The 21,929-nt window shown below is 46.6% G+C and overlaps 1 protein-coding gene across 4 annotated transcripts in view; it reads right to left on the bottom strand.

Moving 5' to 3' along the window:
• LOC102375842 (SET-binding protein-like) overlaps nucleotides 1-21,929 on the bottom strand; it is an 87,146-nt gene that overhangs the window by 53,284 nt on the left and 11,933 nt on the right. For 2 of the 4 annotated variants that reach the window (XR_003092295.1, XM_025194942.1), the window contains exon 2: nucleotides 13,221-13,882. Coding sequence is in view for 3 of the 4 variants with exons in the window: in XM_025194942.1 (XP_025050727.1) it covers nucleotides 13,221-13,712 (492 nt within the window). In the remaining variant the exon portion in view is untranslated. Of the gene's footprint in view, nucleotides 1-8,570; nucleotides 10,602-13,220; nucleotides 13,883-14,554; nucleotides 14,707-21,929 lie in introns of those variants that run through there. The other 2 variants (XM_025194943.1, XM_025194944.1) reach the window with 2 other exon arrangements.

Raw genomic sequence — 21,929 nt, 5'->3', positions numbered from 1 at the left:
AGACCATCTTCTCTTTACCTATCCAACTCTCAATGCCCTTTGCATCCACTGCTAATAACCTTGGTGTCATTCTGGATCACAAACTTTCCCCTTTCTCTGGTGTCTCCCAGGCCTACAACTTGGCATATTGGTCTATAATCTTGGCCTGTTGGCCTGCAACTTGGCCTATAATATTGCTGTTATGCACCCCTCAGCATCCAAAAGAACCAACATTTTCATTTCTCTCTGGCCAGCTATTATAATTCCCCTCCATGCAGGTCTCAAGCTTTGGCATTACGGCCGCTGCCTTCTCACATCAGCAAAGGGTAGCTCCTGTCCATCCTCGCTGAACTCCAGGCATTCTTTCTCTATTTTAGGATCCATCTCCAATTGCTCTCCTTGTTTCAAACCCCCTCTGCATACTCATTGCTGGCAACATCACACATCTTTCAGTTATGCAAGCGCTCCGATCTTTTCTGTCACTTGATACAATCTCCTTCATTAGAGGCAAGAGCCTGAATCCTTGCAGCTTCCACCATCTGGAAGGACCTTCCCATCTCTGCCGCATCCGCTACCTATATTCTCACATCATCATCCATACAACACCTCTCATTGCCAGGTCTTCACCCTTTTGTGCCTTTCCCGTCCTTTAAATCTGTGATAGAAGCTGCATGGCCCGTAATGCATTTGAAGTGTTACCTACTATTTGGAAAAAGATACTCATCACCGTGAAAAATGCTGCAGCTCCGAGAGATGACAGTTCCCAAAATAAAGCGTCCAGCACTTTCATCAGGCCGTGAGCCTGCAGGAGAGCAGAATGCAAGGGGGGTGGAGGGACCGCATAAAGCACTTCTACTTTTTCTACTCAGGGATTAACACATGGGTTTTAAACAAGGGGACTCCCCTTTCCCAGCTGATAGCGGCAGGGGCCGCCTTTTTCTCTATTACCACAGGGTTGTAAAAGAGGGGGCCCCCCCTTCCCCAGCTGATAGCTGCAGCTGCCGCTTTTGACTCGCTCATGGAATGACAGGGAGTCGAATCAAAGAGAAAAGAAGAAAGAGGACAACCTTTCCTTGGGGAGCAGGAAACACAATACCGGCCCTTCTCATGCCCCTGCAAATACTGGCTTCACTTTGGTTTTTTTCTCTGCGAACAAAGGGAATTTGGTATTTTTCAAAATTCTTCTGAAAGCCAACTCAGCAGATGGTTCTTTCCATACCGAGAGAGGGAAGGAGGAGGGGGGAACCCTGCCAGGATACAGATCACCGAGATGTGACAAAGATGGGCACGGTGCAGTGGCCTCTGACCCAAGGATTTCACAAAGGGTTATTAAGCCATGTGACCAAGATGGGTTGTGTTGCCTAGTGCAACTAACAGGCAGTTGCTGTATACCCTGGTCATAGATTGGACTTTAATAATGTGGAATAGGAGACAGGTCAGACAGACCAACAGACAGAGGATGGAAATGCAGGCCTGTTCTAACTCAGCAGGGATAAGAGACCTATATAACGGCACCGGGGCAGGTAGACATAATGAATTCTCCACTTCACTACATAGGATCACAGTGAAAGATTGTTTTTTTTTTCTGCCACCCCAATTTGGCCATTAATTAGAATCTGCCCCACTTTCTTGGAGTTTTCACTGACACAGAGTTTTGTCTTGGAGTTTTGTCTGTGAATTTAGCATGACTCATTCTTAACCTGTAGCAAGAGGAATCATGAACTTCCCTGCCGGCTGCAAGTACATTTTTGCATCTGAACTCCTGCAGGGACACCCAGAGAGCTAACCACAAGGTGTTGTGGTTCTCTCCCTCACATCCAGACCCCGCTGTCTCAGCAGCTGACTCCCCCACCCAGGTTTTTCCCTTTTTCTGGGAAGTTTATATGCTTCCAGTTGAAGATCCCCACTGATTTTAGTGGTGCCTTGATCAGGCCCCAAGATGGCATAGGTTGCAAAAATTGATGCCGGCCATCCCCAATTTTCTTTTTTTAACATGCTCAGTCCTAATTCCAGGCTCTCAAACCCACGTACTGTAGTTGAATTTGGTGGGGGAGTCACAACCCCACTCATAAGGACTGCGGCTGTATTTGGTGTCACGACCCCTAGTTCAGGAGCCATTCATTTACACTGCCCATGTAAAAATAACTTCTGGAGTCAGCGAGCATGGATCCTGGTCACTCCAGAAGGGAAAGCAAAATGGTTCCCTCCAGATCACATCAATACCACACCTGAAATCCACTGCACGAGGCATATAGAGCAGCTGTGCAAAGTGCCTCATGCTGAAATCAGGTGAAATGCCTATAAATTTCAACTGCGGCATGCTGGGATACATTGCTCACAAGGGACCCACTAGCAGCTCCTGCCAGTCCCAGGAACCAATACCCCAAACTCCAATTTCTGTGATCAGGCTGGCAGTAATTCCCAGTGGAGTTGTTTTCCAGATTCATAAAAGGACACTCCTTTTTTTTTAAGTGGGGTGAAGCAGGATATAATTATGAGTAAAGAAATGAAATTAAGAAAACATTATAGAAGAGGGCATGGGGAATTAAGCCCACCACCAAAGAACAGGATCCCTACAGTAAACCTGAACCTGTCATTCACATGTTGTTTCAAAAATGCATACATCTACTGTAAGATGTACAATAGACAAGGCTGTATCCAGAAAGGGCAAGAGGCTCCTGCTGTAGAGATGCCTGATAATGCTGCTCCAGTGACAGGACTGTCTGCGTTTCCATCAGAAACTTCTGTTTTCAAGGGTCTTACGATGTCCAGCCCTAGAATGGTGTCCAGCAGACAAGCTCTCAGCCCAGAGCTATTTGCCACTCTCTCTTTTTTCTCTGTTTTGTTTAATGCCATCGCAGAAACAAAACCAAAAAAGAAAGGGAAAAAAATGGAATTCAGGCTGTGAAACAGTCTTCCCAAAAGCTCTGACTGTCGGACTTGGAGACTCAGATGAGCAAAGGAGCTGGAAGTAAAGGCAGAAACTGCTGTATCCAGCTTTTTCCTCCTTTCTATGGCACAAGCCTCTAACCTACCAAGCTGTAACAAACAGGAAGAGACCCTAGTCTCAGGGATTGAAGGCATTGTGGTTAAGCAACTGTGCTTGGCCGAGGGACACCTGTCACAGGCATTTAGTGTGATTCTCAGATAACTGGACCTCATTTTCCAATCTATGAAGTGGATGTAACACTATTTTCTCTCCTCTCCTCTTTTTTTTTTTTTCTATTGCAGTTATAAGCTTAGCCTAGGGACATTCTCTATAGGCTAGGGGCAGAAGTTATGTGTAAACTGGTTAAAAATGATCAGAAACTGGTTTAAACCTGTAACAGAACAGAAGTTCAGTCTACATAAACCAGTTTCAAAATGTCTGAAACTGGTTTAAGATAAACCTGGTTGAATGTAGTATCAGACTTAACTGATTTGGGTCAAACCAGCTTATGAAACTTCTGTCCCAGACCCCTTCCTGGTTCATGTTAAATCACAGTCCCCCAGCATCCCAGCATGCTTTCCAGCCCTGGGCTGGCCTGTGCTATCTGGTCCAGCAGAAAAGGGTTGGTGGGTGAAGGAGGGGGGAGAGAGAGAGGCAGGGTCTGCCGCCTTCAGCAAACCCTGGCTGGTGTCTGGGGCCAGGGAGGAGAATTAAACTCCCACTTCCCCTGGTTAAAGCCCCCGTCTCCCAAGTACAGAGGTGCCCTGCCCTGCTAAACTTCCTGAAAGTTACAGCTGGCAGTGACTGTGGACTACAAATCCCAGAGGTACCTGGAAGCAAGAAGAGGAAGTGATGAGCAACCCTGCAGAGTCCTGCTGCTATAACTCTGGACTGCAAATCCCATAGACCTTGGGAGCAGCAGGAAGAGGAAGTGCCGAAGAGCCATGCTCTAGCACCCCCCAGGTTCAGTTGTTTCTCAGTTTAATCTTTGCAGATTAGACTAACCTGCGAAGACTGAATCGATTCAGCCTTGGGCTTTTTGACTGTCTGTATTAAGCCTATGTGCCACAGCCAAAAAGGTATTCAAGTGCCTAAATTCCTTTAAATTTCAATGAAAGTTTAGGATTCAGGGCTTTTGGACCTGGCCCTCACTATAGACTTGTACAGTACTCTCAAGTCAGGCCTTTAGCCACTACCATTATGCAAATAATACTTTCCTTCCCTCCTAGGTGGGTTTTCTCAGGCTCCCACTAACTCTTGCCTCCTAATATTAATTGAATGCAGGTTGGGATTTAAATGTAAATAATGAGCTAGAGACAGCATTTCCCATACTGAAATAAAGGAGTCAGACTTGACTGGTCTAATTCATTCCAGAGGGCATGCTAAGAGTGGAAGGGAAATGGCCTTCAGAAAGCACAGTAAACCAGGCCTGGGCTGGTTCTTGATGGTCCCTTATCAAATGGCCTTGTTTTCATGATAACCTAGACTGTCACTTGTGTGTCATCATCATTTCAGGAAATTATTCTGTATCAGCTTCAGAAGTAGAAAAGGTCTAACCTTTCCTTAAAAATGGCTATGGAGTTTGTGTTATTCACTATGGCTATGATTTCCTTAGGTGCAGGGAAAAAGTCCTGGAGTGAAGAGTGCCTGTGAGGAAACTCAACAAAACCGTGCTGTGGTCCCACCTCTTTAGGACAGTTAGTGCAACTATATAGCCCTGTTACACTAGTGTACACCACGTGCTCCATGCACAAGCAGGTTTCAAACAGTTTTATTGACTTTTCACTTTTGTGTGGGCAGGGTTGTGCCCTGAAAGGGAGAAGGGTTGTGTGTGCAGTACTTTTTAATGTGTAAATTAGAGAGATTTGGGAAAAGGCTGAGCAAGGGGTGACATCATGCATGCAAAGGAGAGTAGGGGTGAGTATGTGGGAGAAGGTGGGGGGGGAGGGTGTGACAAAGGCTGAGTCTGAGTGCACACATGTACAAGAGAGGATGTGAAAGGCTGAAGGGGAGCCTGAAAGTGTCAGGAGAGGTGAGCTTCCAGAGACACAGGAGAAGGGGGCATGTTAAGTAACCTGCATTAACCTGGAGGATGATGTAAAAGTGCGTTGTTTCGAAACGCAGCCAGCATGTGCTGACTTGGCTGACTCTTTACACCACTGGACCTGAAAAGCTCCTTGTGCAAGCTCTTTTCACCGGGTTCTGCAAGAAAAGTGCAAGAGGTGGGTCAGCCGCAGTACGCCGGTCTCCGTGCACGCCAGGGCCACTCTCCCTCCGCAATCTGCCCTCAGGTGCTTTTAACTGGTTCCAGTCACTTCCTGACCTAAGCAACTCAGCGTCTAACAAACAAGCCGGCATGAACATTGCCTTGTTTTGTCGTGTTTGGAAGAGAGGAGGCTTGCCCCGGAAGGAACAAAGTGCAGGTATCTAAATAAGGATGAAAATGTGACAGACGACCAGCTGGAAAAGGGCTGCTGAGGAATGAAAAAGTCCCTCTATGTGGATAGGTTCAGCAAATCCTGGCAGGCAGAAGCTCCCAAAATGCTCAATTAGCAGCTTACACGAGTTGGGACAAATCTTCCATAATTTCCTCTCTGTAACATCGTTCTGCCTTTACCCATAAATTCTTTAACTGGACAGCTTTAAAAAAAAAAAAACACTTCCAGCACACTGGTATCCCCGGTAGTCAAGTAGGGATGGATATTCTACAAGAGCATAAAAGTGAGAAAGTCCCCTTTTATTCCTGCACTGGAGATGTCTCGAACATGGCGGACTGTGACCACTGCTCCCCATAACAGCAGCACTTGGGGAAGGAAATGCATTTCAATGGTCATTGTTATGTGTCGTTCTTACCCTCCTAAGCGCACTGCTTTCTTTCTTTTAATTTACTTTAATTGCATTTGGCAAAGGGACAGGAGTGAAGCAGGGCCAGGCAGGTTCATTTTCCTTGCAGATAATGCATGGGAGGATCTAGGATCTTGAAACGGTGGGGGTGCAGATGGTGTGGCACATCACCACATAAAACACAACAAATATTTTTCTCCAGTTAAAGAGAAATGAGAAGCTTACTTAATACGTTAGGGGCCTAGCGCTACATTATTCAGTTTAATATCAAAGCAAAAACAAATACAACCATATAGAAATGTGCACTAATTTCCTGAATTACCTATTGAGCTTAAAAAACCCCACAGCATAGGCAAAAAAAAAAAAAAGCCAAAAGATAATAAAATCATAGAGAAGTAGGGCTGGAAGGGACCTTCAGAGGTCATCTAGTCCAACTCCCTACCTGAGGCAAGATCATCGCTATGCAAACCATCCCATACAAACCATAATCTAAATTCTACATAAGACTACCATGAGCATGTTTGCATTAGTCCTGTAGTCATCAGAGTTAAACATGCATCTCTTCCTCAGATTCATAAAACAAATTCTAATCTTGTTGAGTGTCTTGACCGCACCTCCAATACTTCAATGGCAGTCATGTCTACACCTGAGTCACTCCTGCCACGCCTGACTTAAGGCTTCTAGTGCAGCTGGGCTGTGAAATAGAATCGAGATAGTACCAGGAATGGCTCGCGCACAGCAAAGTTGCAGAAGAAGGGATAGTTTGCATAGTGGAGCATTGAGACTTTTGACACCCGTGAAGTGAAGAGACATCAGTGCAAATCAGGTAGATTATAATGAGCCATGAAGTCAATTGACTTCCTCAGTCCCACCTGAATAGACAAGCCACTGCTTCTCCCAGGACAACGTCATCTTTGTTATTCCTCCTGTGAACCAACAGCAAGGGCGGAGAAGTCCCAAAAACCAGTCTGTCCAGCTGCCACAGGGCTCCCTTTGTATTAGGTGCTCAGGTGGCTACAAATATCACCGAAGTGGTCCCTTTTCCTGCCCTTTGCTCCAAGTGGCAGGTCTCCACCACAGCCCTCCCTATCCTGTGGGACTTCTGCACTGTCAAACTAATCCCTAGGGCTATCAGCAACCTGCATAGTTTAGAGCAGTCTCAAGGCTGCTTAATTCACTTTAGGGACCAGCCTGGCCTAGTGAACTTCAAGATTGAGGGGTCACCATGGGTGCCTGACTTCCTTAGCGATGTCAAACGCTTGTTAGAGGCAACTGAAAATCTGCTCCTACAATTTGGTAGTATTACAACACTCAGCCGTGATAGAAATGAAGATCCAAGGTACAAGGTAGCAGAAAGCCAAGCTATTAAGCCCAAATGATGCAGTGCCGTCCTTCTAAATGTGCAGCCCCTTAGTTTTGGTTTCAGATCAGGACCCTTGTTCTGCAGAACTCGCCCAGCCTCTTCCAATTATTTCCTCTTAAAAGAAAGAGCCTGCCAAAATGCAGGGGGTCTGAAGGTGACCATCCAGCCAAAACAAAATCAAATAAAAAAAAAAAAAGAGGGAAGAAAAGAGCTGGGCAGGGGGTGGAAATGAAGTTCTCCGCTTAATTATACCTTCAAAAAGGAACCAGACCCGCCTTCTTAAGTACCGAGTGCTTATGCTGACTGCAAAGCCTGGTTCAGATCCCGCCAGGCAGAGATCAGATCCTCGAGGGGGGCTTGAGAGGAGATGCCCTTTTCAAAGAGAAGCAAACATGCCCCGTGAGCAATTTAATGATTGCACATGCAAATCGCATGGGAAGGAGAGTGGTGCGGGGGTAACTTGACAGGAGATCGAGATGCCCATGAGGACCTGCAGGGAAAGTGAAGCGTGCCAGAGGTGATCCAAAAGGGAAGGAGAGGATGGGCGTGAGGTGTGCGGGGCTCCAAAGGGAGAAGGATGTGATGGAGGAAATCCTTGAAGATAAAGCAAGAGCATGAGGAAATGCAAGGAGAGAGAGATGCTTGTGTGGGGGGACAGGGAGTGAAAGGAAGGTGAGTGAAGAGAAATTCAAGGGGAAAAGGCACTGGATAGGGGCTTCCCGGAGGGAAGCAGAACGGACCTGCCAAGATCAGGGGAAACCAAGGCCCGTGTATGAGAAAACCCAAGCACGTGGCTTCCTACAAAGCAACGTGTGGAAATTTTCCTTCTGTTACATTTGCCGCTGCTTATCTCTCGCTGATAAATGTATTCACCCTTCTTAAGCATTAGGGAAAAAAAATGGAGTTTACATCCCCCGAAGCAGTGAATTATGCATATGAGGGAAACTCGAAAGTTTGGCACGGTAAAGGGGAAAAAAAAAAATCAAGTGTTTACAGCAATAGTAAAATAGAGGGCAGCAAATGAAGAAAAACACAGAACTACTTCTCATCTGGGGCTTGTTAAGCCCTGCGAAGCAGGCGTGGAAAAGCTGATGGATTGCGTCGCAGCATTTGGTGCCATGCTTTTAGTGCCCATCAAAACTGACAGTTTGTTTGCCCACTTCCGAAGGGAAAGACATGCCTTCTCTCTGATGGCAAATCCCAACCCGCTGCAGCCCGGCTGCAGGTGAGAAAGCAAGCGCCACATGCAGGAGTCTCTGCGCCGGCGGGATCAGGGAGTTGTGACGTCGGTGGCGCAGCCGCCGTCACGGCACGTGTGATGCGCTCCATTGCACAGAAACAACCTCTGGGAGTTATAAGTACCGACGTCTGGGGCCCCTATTGCCCCGGTAGGCAGGAGAGTTGAAGTACTAATGGAAATGTATATAACCAGTTCGTGTTCACAAGCAGTTGAACAAAAACACTAACCCAGCTAAGATGCATCTCTATAGGAGCCCTGGGAAATGAGTAGGGAGCATCCCCCCACCTCCCGCTTCGTTTTACAGAAGGGGAAACTTGATGTAAAAAAAATAAAACCCAAAAACCTTGGACTGAAACCCCCAAGCTCCTGGATTGGAGCCTAAAGTTCAAGCCACTAGACCGAGGATTCCCAAACTTGTAATTGTTTTTCTCTCCCATAATGGGTACCGCGCCCAAGCAGCCTGTCTCCTTAGGTAGCCTCCCCTCCCATTCATGAGCACATAACATCCCCAGGGCAATCGCTGCAGTGGCTCACGCGGAAAAGCAACATGAGGAAAGTATTTAACGTATGTTTACTTCTTTTAATAAAACGTAGCAGCTGGAATCAAAGAAAAGCCATCCGCACCACGTGATGGCACCACTCTCCGCAGACCACCGTTCGAATCCCCAGTGGTCCAGGCACCACACTTTGACGAATGATGCAAGCGCCTATACTGCCTAATTAGCAGAGCAGTATAAGGCTAGAGAACAGGCATATCTTCTTCCTCCCTAAGTGGCCACTGAATAAACACTCTATCCCCAGTTCACAGCCCCTTTTACATTACTGGCATCACCGGTCCTTTGTGTACCCACATGCTGTTACTTAAATTGCTTCCATGTTTTCATTACTCGCCCTCTGTGCTATGTGTATTGAAACTCCTGCAAGCATACTGAAGAGGTATTTGGAAGCACTGGGGACTACTGGAGATGTGGCTTAAATTATTATGCAACAAACCTAAGTGATTTTTCAAGTCCTAATAGAGTTAGCTCCTCCTTAGGGGGAAAAAAACAAATCCAAGCATTACTCCTCTAGGTGTAAAACAGCCATTTCTACTGCTGATACATGAGCCTGTAGCTCACATTAAGGGTTATGAACAGCCCTCCACCCGTGTAAGTCTCGGTGGGAGTTCAAGGCGACGTGTACCCCTGAATATATAACATGGGTGGTAAACTGGAATAATGCTACTGCTCTCCTTCCCAAGAAAAAAAAAAACAACCCAAATATATTGGGCCAAGCACTGAGCTGGCAAAAACCCAACGGAGGCATGCCAGTTGAAGATTTGGCCCACTGGCTCAGTGTAGTGGTCCCAATTGCTGCAGTTCTTCCCATTTGATAATCCTCTTGGGTTTACTTTTATTAAAGCAATGGGACAGGAAGCCAATATCATTTTGAAGAGAGAAATGCCATTTAAGCAGCACAAGTCTTGGGATGGTTGAAACAATAGAGCTCACGGTCTCTCCGTCTCATACATAAATGGGGCTGACGATATTGTCTGCAAACAAAGGGGAAAACTACCTCCGTGTGCTCTTCTACATGGGGAAAACCTGCAGAAGGACTAGGCCACCCCAGCCCCGGTACAGTTCAGGTTTCGACTTGCAGAGTTTTCTCCTAGCCTCATGCTAACTGTATCTTTAAAAACATATCTGTGCAGACGTCGTGACACGCCACTCGGCCAAGAAAGCAACCACATGATTTGACAGTTGGAGCCTTTGTCCTGCCTTTTTCCTACCCGTCTCTTGCAGTATCTGTCTTCAACTCCTGTTGCAACTCGCCTGAATTATTTAGGTAAGGGCCTGATTCTGCAACCCTTTTCATGAGCCGCCTTTAATCCTGTGGGAAATCTTGCTGGCTAAGCTCAAGCCTCCTTAGACTGCACATCGCTTAGGGTCAGGGGACTTGCTTTGACTGTAAAAATCCTCATTGTCCCCCTTCGAATGCCCACAAGATGCTCGACAATGCTTCGGCAGCTGGTGTGTTGTGGCCGTTGCTCATTATGCTAATCATAATCATCTCATTGTTACCTTGTGCTCCCCGTCTGTTTACTGAATTCACCTGTTGTCTTTGGTCATTTATTTCGATTCTGCCTGCCTCTTGCGTGTCTTTTCCCGGGGGGGGGTGTGCATGCGTGCTTGTTCACGTGTGTTTGCGTGTATGCACGCTGCCTAACCCGAAGGGGCTCTGATCCCAGACGGAGACCTCCAGTGCCACTATATAGATATAAATGATAAATGCTTAATGTAGCCAAGTTACAGCTGCTGAGATTTGTATCTCCTACCCTCTAGGCAATTAACATCTCTTCATTAATATTGCGAGTGATGGGTGGGGAGGGTTGCATATAGCTTCTCTGTATTTTGCTTGTGTGAGAGCTTTTCCTGGCTGGCTATAAAAACAAACTCATTACAATGCTCATATGTTCAACTGGGAATTAAAGTCTTATGAAAACCCGTGCACCCTAGGGCATCCAAGTTCACTCAGACTCATCCCCGGAAGTTACTGGGCAGGACGTGTGTGCCAATCAGTACATTTCCACAACCATACACTTCTACATAGGCGATGTGTAGGGAGTGGATGGGGGGGCACATGCCCCCCTGAGATTGGCCACCACCAATGCTGCCACTGGTTTCTGTGGCCCCCCCCCCCCTCCCCCCCCCCCCCGCCGCCACCACCACTGGCATTTATGGGCAGTCCCCACTCGCCGCCACCAACACCAACGCCGGCAGTTGTGGACGGTGCCTGCTCGGCGCCTTGATGCCCCCCCCCCACTCTCAGGAGGCACCAGTCATTCATGCACTTCTGTAACTCTAGACATGCAGTTACTGAGGGCCAGATTGCAATTTATGTTGAATATTATCTTACGCAAGTCGCTCTGCTCGAATCAGTGGAATTATTTGGGTTTAGGGTATTACTCAGTGTTATTAAGAGGATCATGATCTGGGCCTGAGCTTCTAAGCTAATGGACGGATAGCCAGATACCTGGAAAACCACATCACAATGCACAGTTGGGTCAAATAAATCCCTGGCACCATTCCACCGCGCTAAAAATAAAACACACAATGCGTTAATCACACGGGGTCAGAGAAACCCTTGGCTTTGGTTTCCATGAGTTCATACCCTCTAAGATTCACCTTCAGTTTGCAGTGAGGAAGGGCCGTTTGTGCCTGAACGCTTGTCTCACTTCTCTACCAACTATACAGCTAGGCCAATAAAAGATACCACAAACGAATCCTCTCCTCTTATATACTTCCTGGACCACTGTGGATACAACATTCAACACCTCCCTGTGAAGCGTGGCTGAAATGGTTGTTTTGAATAAGGATATGAACCTGCAGATCAAATTCATCTGTGAAGCTCAATTCAGTGGCAAATTTATCCCTGTGCATTGCACGTGCCTTGGGGCTCTAATTTGTCCAGGCCTGCTCACATGTTTCATGACTACTGATGATACTTTCACTGAACGGGCTCGAAGACTTGAACACCCCAAGAAGCCTGTACACTGCCAATGTGTAGAAGATGAGGATTTATTCCCATTGCAGGAGAACACGGAGGCCTCAATCAGAACCAGAGCTTCCTTTGCTAGGTACTGCACAGACACCTCATAAATAAAGGGCCCTGACTCAAAGATAGCCTGCGCTGCTTAAAATTCAAACAAAATTGCTTCAAATGTGCCCAGAAAAGCACTTGTGTTGGCTCAGGCCTGAGGACCCAACAAGTTACTGAAAACCAAACCAAACGCATTTCCTGAAACATGTCTGATAAAGGAAAAGATGAGTTTCCCTTCTAATCCTTTTCTCCTGCTGAAGCACTCTTGGCAAAGCCAAAAGAAAGCATCCATGTTCCCCAATTTAAAGAAGAAATTTCAGCCCAAAAGGATATTTCAAGAAAATGATAAGCACCTGGAAGAAAATGAGGCTTATAATGGAAGTATTTTCTCAACCATAATTTTATTTTCCATTACCCTTGAATGCTGTAATCAAGGGTAATGGAGCCCTTAGCCCAGTATATGGGAACAAATTCAATTGGTCTCAGTGCACATACCTGTATTTTAAAAGGCAGTCCAAAGCTTAACAGTCAAAAGGGTTGAGCATTTGTGTTCAGATGCACCACGGTTGAAAATGGGCACATCGTTTAATGTAATTATTCATCTTTCATTGAGATTACATACAAAACAGAAAAGTCCTGAGAAAGTCTGGTAAGCTTTTGACCCCTTTCAGCACATGAAGGCTCAGTCCCGATCATGGGGAGGCCGGACTGTCCTGAGTTTGTACCGGCTGCTTTGTTAACCAAGCAGGACTTTGCAAATTGATGCCCTTTGTTCTGGGACAGTGTACTTCTATAGCCTGCCCTCAGTTGCCAGAAGAGCAACTGGTCCATAGCTGCATGAACTCATGCAAACTATATAGCACCTTCATGGGAGTCTTCAGCACCGCAGACCCTTCTCGCCCACAAAAAGCATAGATAGAAAAGCCTGTCACATCCCATCCTGTTTTGGTAACAAGGATGGTCACCATTATTTCTGCAAAAGCAAAGTCCTAGCAGCCAGGCCCCAGTTGTGCCCTCTGAGGCATGCAGCTGGCTCCCAGCCCCATTCCCAAGACAGCCGTGGGTCCACACCATCATTGCTGGGAGTTGCATGCATGTACCCGTGGGCAGAATTTGTTCCTCATTGTTTAGGATGTCTGATCACATTACCTCACTTGTCACATTATGCTCAGTCTTGTGTTAAAAACATGCAGAGAGAAAGGAACCAGCTCAGTTCATCAGCTGTGAACAGCTAGTAAAGAGCAGAAATAAATAAATGGCTGCACGAACGTGTGAGGTGTCCTTACCTTCTTTTTGAAGTGCCCTCTGTCCTCCTCTTTAGCCGCTTTGCTATTTTTCCCAGCTCTGGAGAGTTTCTGATCCCCAGACTGCTTGATGGTGATCTTGATCTCGGGTGGACAGATATAGTTCTCCAGGTTCTTCGGGGGCTTCTTAGCTCTCTTGGTGGTCTGAATTTTCAGTTTTAAACTCCCCTCTGTGAAGTTTGCTTCCTTGATGGAAAACTCCTGCTCCTCCAAGCCATCCCCGGCCACCCATTTCTCGCTGTCTGCATTGGAAGTGGAATCCACATCTCTCCCAGAACCCAGCTCGTCCTCTTCCTCTGGCTCCATCCTTTCTCCACTCACTGGGATCCCTTTCCCGGAGCCCGAAGCAGGCAATATGGTTTCCCCCGCGCAGCTGGAAGCCGGTGGAGGCTTTGCAGAGGCAACAGTAGCTGGCAAGAAATCCGCCTCGCCTCCCCTTTGCCGGGAGCTGCCTAAGGTCTCCCGTGGCTCCATGGCAATCCCACAATGCACAGGAGTTTTATAGGAGGGAAAAGGGGAGAGGGGAAGGTGATGAGGAGAAGCAGGGAGCGCAATCCCAGGAACTGAATGATAACTGTCTGTAGACTTTTAGAGGCCCAGTAGTCCAGACACTGCAAAGAGCTCAGAAGAGATCAAATCTGCAACTGTTGAAAAAAAAAGAGAGAAGAAAAAGGAAGTCAGGACTTACACGTGTATCAAAACGCAACCGGAGAAATAGCCGAAATAGAGGCGTGTCGGGCTTCCCCCATTCCAGCGGGTACCAAGTGCCTTCTGGAAGCCCTGAGCATCTTCAGAGAAGCACATGGAAAGTTAACCGTGCTCAGGACCATTCGCCATACTAGAGGCCAGGCGGTGTTTGAAGCAAAAAGGGATCACGGTGCGTACACTGCACTTGAGACAAATTGGATAAACACGTAGAGAGAGAACAAAAACATATACTTCCTATATATAACTTCAGGAATATATTCTTTATGGTTATGGTTGCCAAAATCTGGAATGGGCTTCCAAGGGAGGTGGTGCTGTCCCCTACCTTGGAGGTGTTCAAGAAGAGATTAGACCGGCACCTGGCTGGGGTTACTTAACCCCAGCGCTCTTTCCTGCCTAGAGCAGGGGGTCGGACGTGATGATCTACAAGATCCTTTTCGAGCCTAGAAATCTATGAAATCTATGACATCTAGTTGCTTAGACTGGGACTAGAATGGAGGTGGGGGGGTAGGATTATTGTCCCATAAACATTTCCTGGATCTCAAAATATTTCCCAATTCACATTGAGGTTAAAACAGAGCCCCTTTAAAAATGACTAAAGACCTTCTCACCTGAGTTTAGCCACGAGTCCAGTGGGCTTAGGACCCTAACTCAAGATATTGGGTTCCTCTGAATCAGACAAATCCTTGACGAGTGCCTGAGCTGTGGCGCACACAGTTTTTCGGTGCTGCGGGTCTCAAAGTGTCTCGCTGGAACGGCGCCACTTCATATAAATAGGTAAAAATCCACTTGAGTAAATACAGACTAACTCTCACCTGGACATTAGGGCACACACAGCTGCAATGGCAAAGATGGGGGTACTTGAAATTAGTGTCCATCATATGCTATGGGACAGACCCTATTGTGAAGGGCTCTAGAGGAAACCCTGAGGCCAACCTTTTTGACAGGGAGTAGTAGCAGCAGGTACTTCTGTGTTCGGAGGCCCAGCTGGAAACACCTTCAAAAGACCTGGTTTTTAGAAAGCGCTTCTGTTCTTTAAAAAAATCAGTTGACTGAAACTGGGCACCTAAAAGTGGAAGCCCCCAATCACTATCCATTTATCCTTTGGCCTGAACTTACAAGAAAATTGCTAACTTTTCTATAGAAACAAAACAAAACAAAACAAAAATCTGCACGTTTCATGCAGCATTACGTAAGGATCCGTTCAGATGCCAGGCGTACAGTGAATAATACACGTGGGAATCAACTGCAATCAAAATCTTAAAGCAAATAGGGATTTCCTAGCCCACGCTCAGCACTGTAGAAGTGAGACCAGGAAACAGCACTGTTGCCAGCCACCACATTAGGACGGCATCATTAGCAGGTTCCCTGGACATGGTCCACTATCATGTTGTCATTCTGAGACACCATTCACCAGGGGAAATCACAGAAGCTCTTCGTGGTGACTACAATTTGCTCAGCTCGCTTTTTCTACTCTTTAAGTTCCTTGGTTGCCTTTAGCTTCGTCAGACACCTCCTCCCAGTTACACTGGGATTTTATGGGACTATGGAGGGAGATCACCCATTTGACTGAGGTCTACACAGCTAGTGACAAAGCCCTTGTTAAACTCAAACTTCGTGAAAAGGTTTGGTGCCCTCAAACCAGATCCCAGGAGACCCGAAGTCACAAAAAAGCAATGTAAGTGATGGAAAACCTGCGATACTATCACTGTGACCTGATTAAGGCAGGCGCTTGTACACGTGAGGGCGGTTTAGTCCTTAGGGTTGCATTATATGCCCCCTAAATTGAAACGGTGAGTTTTTAATTGAAACCCACCATTTCAATTTAGGGTTTTCTGTGACTGTTATGAAAAGGGCCCAATCCTTTTCTTTTGGCGAAGCCTGCCCACGGCTGGGGGGCGAGCTACTGGTGGGCCAAGTGACCCCCTGGGGGGGCCCTGGTCCTTCCCTCCACAGTGGCAGTGCCCCCTGGGGCCACTTGGGCGGACTGCTAGCAGGCCAGGTGCTGCCCCAGCTCAGAAGCAGCACCTAGCCTTATCCAACTCTTCGCTGGCGCAGTACCTGGCTTGCTAGTAACCCAGCTGGGTGGCCCTGGGGGGCACTGCCACTGCAGAGAGAAGCAGCTGGGCCCCCCGAACCTCAGAGGCTGCTCAGACTGCCAGCAGCTCATCCCCTGGCAGCAGCAGAGGTGGGCAGGCTCTGCCAAAAAAAAGAAAAAAGTATCAGGCCTATTGCTGCTTCTGCCTTCAGCACATGCCTGCTGAAAACAGAAGCAGCGAGGGGACGGATCCTTTTTTTCTGCGGAGCCTGCCCGTCTTTCCCGTGGCTGGAGAGCGAGCTGACTTAATAGCTGCAAAGCACTGTTGCAAACTAAACTACGTCAGGATGCAGTTTAGTTTGCAATGATATAAACTCATTAAAAGCCTCTAAAACATCTGCACGTGTACAATGCGATGCCATTAAAGTACACAAAGTGACATTTTTGTCACCTGCACATGGTAATGGCATCATGTGTACAAGCGCCCGCGGTGGTCTCTCTGGCTCATGAAAGAGGAACGTTGGTAGGGCAGCATAAGGAAATACTCAAGTTGCATCTTTTCTGTGAATAAAGACCGGGGCATCAGTCTCCAGGGCTGTTGTTTGCTGGACCTCACACAAGCATTAACTGAAACGGTCTGGAGGAAAATGCACAGGGCTGAGCGGCAAGCAGACATGAGTTCTAATTCTGATTTTGCCAGTGGTTCATGGTGCGATCTCTACCTCCTCTCATTTTCAGAAAATGGTAGATAGCAATCCTTGCCTTCCTAAAACCCATTTGTTGAGAGGATACATTAATTAATGCCTGTACACTGCTTTGAACATGGCGACTTACCCAAATGCTGGGTGCTATAATTGCCACGCTAAATCTGCCTGATTGTTTTTATAAAGCATAGAACTGCTCCACCTAGTTAACTCTTGCACCTCACTTTGAACTGTGTCCAAACCAGACCTAAGGGATCCCTCCTGTTTCCATCCAAGCCACTGAAATGAAGGGACCTTATTTATCTGACATTGTTAATCCTGGTAGACAGGGACACAGTGTTCGCCAGCTCTAAGTACTGCAACATAAACACAAGGTGGTAAAGTGCTGCTGTGCAGCATTCCAGCAAGTTACTGCTTTGGTATGCACGCATGTACAATGGGCACTCTGTAATGGGCCTCCGCCCACAGGACGTTAACCCCTTTCATTGCTGGCACAAAGAGCAAGCAGCTTCTCACAGAGGACATCTATTCGAGAAAACAGGGCGCTAGGATGTGCCAGTTAATACTAGGCAGCAATGGAGAAAAATAGCTGCAGCTAGCTCTCAGCAAACAAAAGGTTAACCCAGACCCAACATCAGGTCCAAACTGGGTTCAGAGCACAACCCTGGACCCAAACATTAGGAAGCTAATAATTTCTGGAAGCTATAAAGGAGCAAATGTAGGCTCGTATCCCAAAGTGTGGATCCAGTACCGTAGCAACAAAGTTCGGAGCTCGGGGCGAGCCCACAGTGGCAGTCTGCCCTTGCCTGGCACACAGGTCCGGGGGGGCATGCGCCCCCCCATGCTTGCCTGGGGGTGTACGCAGCAGCAGGAGCTGCCCGTCCCTGCACCCCCTGAAACAAGCTGCGTGTGGCACTGTCCTGCACCCTGCCCCAGCTGGGCAGCACCTATTGGCACTCTTTTGCTTCAGCGCCCATGGCAGTCACGATGCTCGCCCCCCACTTGCTATGGCACTGTGTGGATCCAAGCATCTGTTGCAGGCCTGTTTCTGATCTACGTGCAATCAGCGGAAATCAAGTGTAGCACATTATACTGCATATAAACAGGTAAATTAGGCCAGTGAGATCCTAAAGAAGACGCCTGACTTCATCTTGTTAGAGCATGCAAATCACAGTATCAAAAGACCTGCAGGAATAAACACACAATGAGGCACCAGTAGCTTCATACAGGAATGAAATGGGTCATTGGTTAAACTTTTTCATTATTCTGCTACAGGGTTAATAGTTAAGTGACTTGGGTGCTGGGACACCATACTTGTCTTTCTTGTTTGGGCAGCCTACATATGCTTTGACTAGTTAAGAAACCTCACTTCAGCCTCCTGAATAAGTAGCCTCCTGAGTAATTCCCAACCTCCGGGCCTTCCCTCAACTTCAGGCATGTCAGTGTTGTGGGAACAATTTCAACTTTTAAAGCGTCAGACTCGAAGAAGAAAACACGAGACATGCTAATGGGAGATACCATAGAAGTGGCTCCCTCAATGGGAGCTGTGTTATTTCAAGTGAAGTGACAATACCCTTTTGTTAGTCTATCCTTAAAGCCTCACAAGCAAAGATCCAAGGTTATGGGCTTCTTCAGGACTGAAGAAAATAACACTAGAGTCCAGTAAAAAAAAAAAAAAAGTTTTAAATGACTCCCTCCCCCTACCAGTTTTTAACAATGAATCCCTGGAGCAATATCCTGGATACAAATGGTCCAAGTCTGAGTCCTGGTCTTAATTTTGTGGCTTGGGCTTGCTTCTATGTGTTGTTTTCAGGTTCACATGCCTGCTTTCTTCCTTGCTTCAGCTGGGGCTGCAAGTGAAAATGCCAATGTGATTCACTAAAAGGTTTTCCTCTCGCAGTTCTTCTGCCCTAACTGGCAATGTGCAGCATGGGAAACCTAGCGGGAAAGCATATTTTCCAAGAGATTTCCAATCCTATTTTACACTCCCAGGCCCAAGTGACTGGGCTAGCTCAGACTCTTAAGTGTTTAGCTAAACTCACCCTCTAGACTTGTTGAGTTTCACAGCACTAAGTCCTGTTTAATAATCTATTACAGATGCACCGTATCTTCTGAAAGAGATTTCCAGTGGAAAGCGCAATGAGTGGGGGAAAAAAAGAGCAAATTTCTGCTTGGGGATGTTTGCACATCTGATGAGAGCCACACAAACATATTTAAGGGCAGATTTTGGCTCTGAGAGCTGCAAGTTCAAGACCTCATTCTGAATCACAGACTTCCTAAATTTCTTCAATAACAGGTTTTGGGTTTGCTTCTTTCTACTGCCTCAAGCAAACTCAAACAAGCAAACACCAAAACCGTGAATTGATTTAACAAAGGGCTTGCTCATGATGAAAGCAAGGTCCAGGCACAATCTTGTTGGGAGTGGGAGAGACCATTGAAGTATTTTGGATTGCACGTGGAGTGAAATGCCACTCTCTGTGCTCATTAAGAGAAAACATTTCAGATACATATTGTGTCTTTAGCTCTTTACACTCAACAGTAACCATATAAAGAAACCACATGGTCACAATTATATCCCAGATAATACAAACACGCCAAGTCCAATTGCCTAGCATGCATGCTGCTACTCCAGCTGGTTTCAGGGTTGTTCCAAAAAAAAAACCCCCAAAAACCCCCCACAACACAGTGAGCACCATTAGAGGGCTCAAAAACAATTTAAAGAGACACTAGGCTAAGTCTACACTGCACTAATCGCAGCCAGAACAATTACTAACACTTCTCTTTTTTATTCATATATCCCAAAGTGCTCTAAAAAGGATGAGTACCATTAACTCTGAAGGGAAGTGTCTCGCACAAGGGTAGTGGTGAACCCAGAAACATGGCTCAAGTGTCCTAATTCCCACTCCTGCACGATAATCACTGGATCACACTTCCTCCCGTGTGAGATACGCTTGCTATCAACAAGGAAATCCCTAACCACTGAAAAACAACAGAAACCCAGGAAACCTCGCCACTTCATCTGTTTAAAACTGGATGCCATAAAGCACTGGAAAGCACACACCAATATTTAATTATGACATATCACCTTTCGCTGGGAAGGGTCTTGAGGTGCTTCACCAATTATGCACCACCACTAAATTGCAGCTGTCTCTGGGGTGGAGGCCAACAGGCAAACACAATACACCCAAGGGAAAGTTTTAGTCCTAGACCTACTCTTCTGAAAACAAATGTCAGCAAATTGCAATGTTCACAGAGGGCAGCAGAGCTCTGGGTTTTAAATTCTCATTAAAAAACTGGCACATGGCTAGCTGCGATGTACTTGGGTCTCTCTGCATGGGAGGACAAAGCTTCTCAAGTCACTCCTCAACTTTCAGCAAATCTCAGAACTTAAACGTGATGTTTGGACCTCCAAACGTGATGCTTAGATGTCCAAGTTCCCTGGGCCATCATATTCGGAAAAGGAGGACTCTACAATAAACGCCCCATATTTGTCTGACATGCTTTATCTCTGTCAAAGAAATAATACGGAGATACTTCCCTTCAACAACATCATAAGGGACTGAAGATGTTTCGACCTTCTGCTCCAGGGCTGGGCAACTTGAACAGTTAATAGCATTTAAACACAGCAAAGGTTCCCACATCACTGGCTCTTATACATCTAAACAAGGATATAGATACAGCCTGGTCTGCTATAGCTATTAGCAGAAGTAAGCTCCATGAAATAAGGTCTGTTACCTGTAGCTGAGGATCCGGTCCATTACCAAAATGCTATAATCTTCATACATTCTCGTTGGACACTGACTGTCCAAAACCCAGCGATATACTGAGCCTTTCCCTGTTTCACTTGTGCTTAATAAGCTGGTACACAAGTAAGAATCCAAGTCCCAGGATGGGAAGCTTAACAGCAAATGGAGGGGAGTAGATTTGATAATCTGCTCACTAGCAGTGTTTTACAACCGTATGATTCAGTGAACAGCCCTACATGCACAGGGATAAAGAGACAAACATAAATGAGCACCCCATGCATATCCATAATTATGGAGGCATGTAAGTATGTGTATTACACACGTGTGTATCCGTCTTTTCAACATAGAGACATTAAGAGGTAGATTATGGAATCATATTTGACTCTATAATTAGGTTTGAGACTCCATAATTAGATCAGATAGTCACCTTTCTATGTAAGTAACTAACTATCTTACAGGAGCGCTGAAGGGAGGGCCAGCTGAATGATTAAACAACTGACACTGCCATAAATCACAAGGCCCATAAAAGCAATACTGCCCAAGGTATTGCTGCTGCGGCAGGAGCAGCAAGCACGGCACAGTGCTAATCAGCGAGAAGAGGCCATCCAAGCACAACCTCCCACGCACGTACACCCGTTGGGGTTCGGAGCCTGCAGAAACGACATGCCACGTGTGGATCTCCAAGTGTGAGCGCCGCAGCCTGGATGTGTGTAAGCGTGAGGCACAGAAGAGTGTGTGCGCATTGGTGCGTGCACACAACTGAAAACCGATGTACACATTTGCTCTCGCCCTCCTCCTGCTTTATTCACCACCCAAAGTTACATTTAGTGATGACAGTGCTACCATCACTACTGAGCCACCAAGTATCTTCTCTCCCACCCTGCCCCAGAGAGACAGATTCTTTATTCGTTTAGGCCCTGTGAACCACATCCTGCAACAAAGCCGGTGTTAATCTTGAATAAATTCCTTTATACCTGTGTATTTAAGAGGAGACTTTGACCCCAATACGCCCCAGTAAAGTCAAAGGATGGTGTGTTATTCGTCTTACAGAAGCACATGGAGCTCCACAGTGAGATCCTGGTACAAACAGGAATGTGAAGCAGCCCCTGTTCCAAAAAGCTACAATGTAAGTCAATATATGAAGAAGGGAACTCATTTTCCATAGCAGTTCAGTAGCAGACTATGGACCACAACCACCTTTCCGAGATCTCAGACTGGTGATGGACCCTCCACAACCCATGTTGTACCCCTGCAATAACTATTTTGATCCAGGATCGTATCCTGAGCATGCTACGGCATGCAGCAAAGTGGGGCCACTATAGGAAACAAACTATTCCTGTGCAAACAGCAGTTAAACTCTTTGTGGGAACACAGCAAGGTGCACAAGAAGGGTACTTTAAATACCCACTTTTAGTTCCACTTTTGTCAAACAAATCCTGATGAGGGTATTTGCAGCTAGTACAATCTATCAGTGCAAAGCTTACAGGCATGTAGGGAA

The sequence above is a fragment of the Alligator sinensis genome, unplaced genomic scaffold, assembly GCF_000455745.1.
Source record: "Alligator sinensis unplaced genomic scaffold, ASM45574v1 scaffold1345_2, whole genome shotgun sequence".
Classification (NCBI taxonomy): domain Eukaryota; kingdom Metazoa; phylum Chordata; order Crocodylia; family Alligatoridae; genus Alligator; species Alligator sinensis.
Note: the sequence above shows the minus strand (reverse complement) of the source record. Positions and strands in the feature narration are given on the sequence as shown.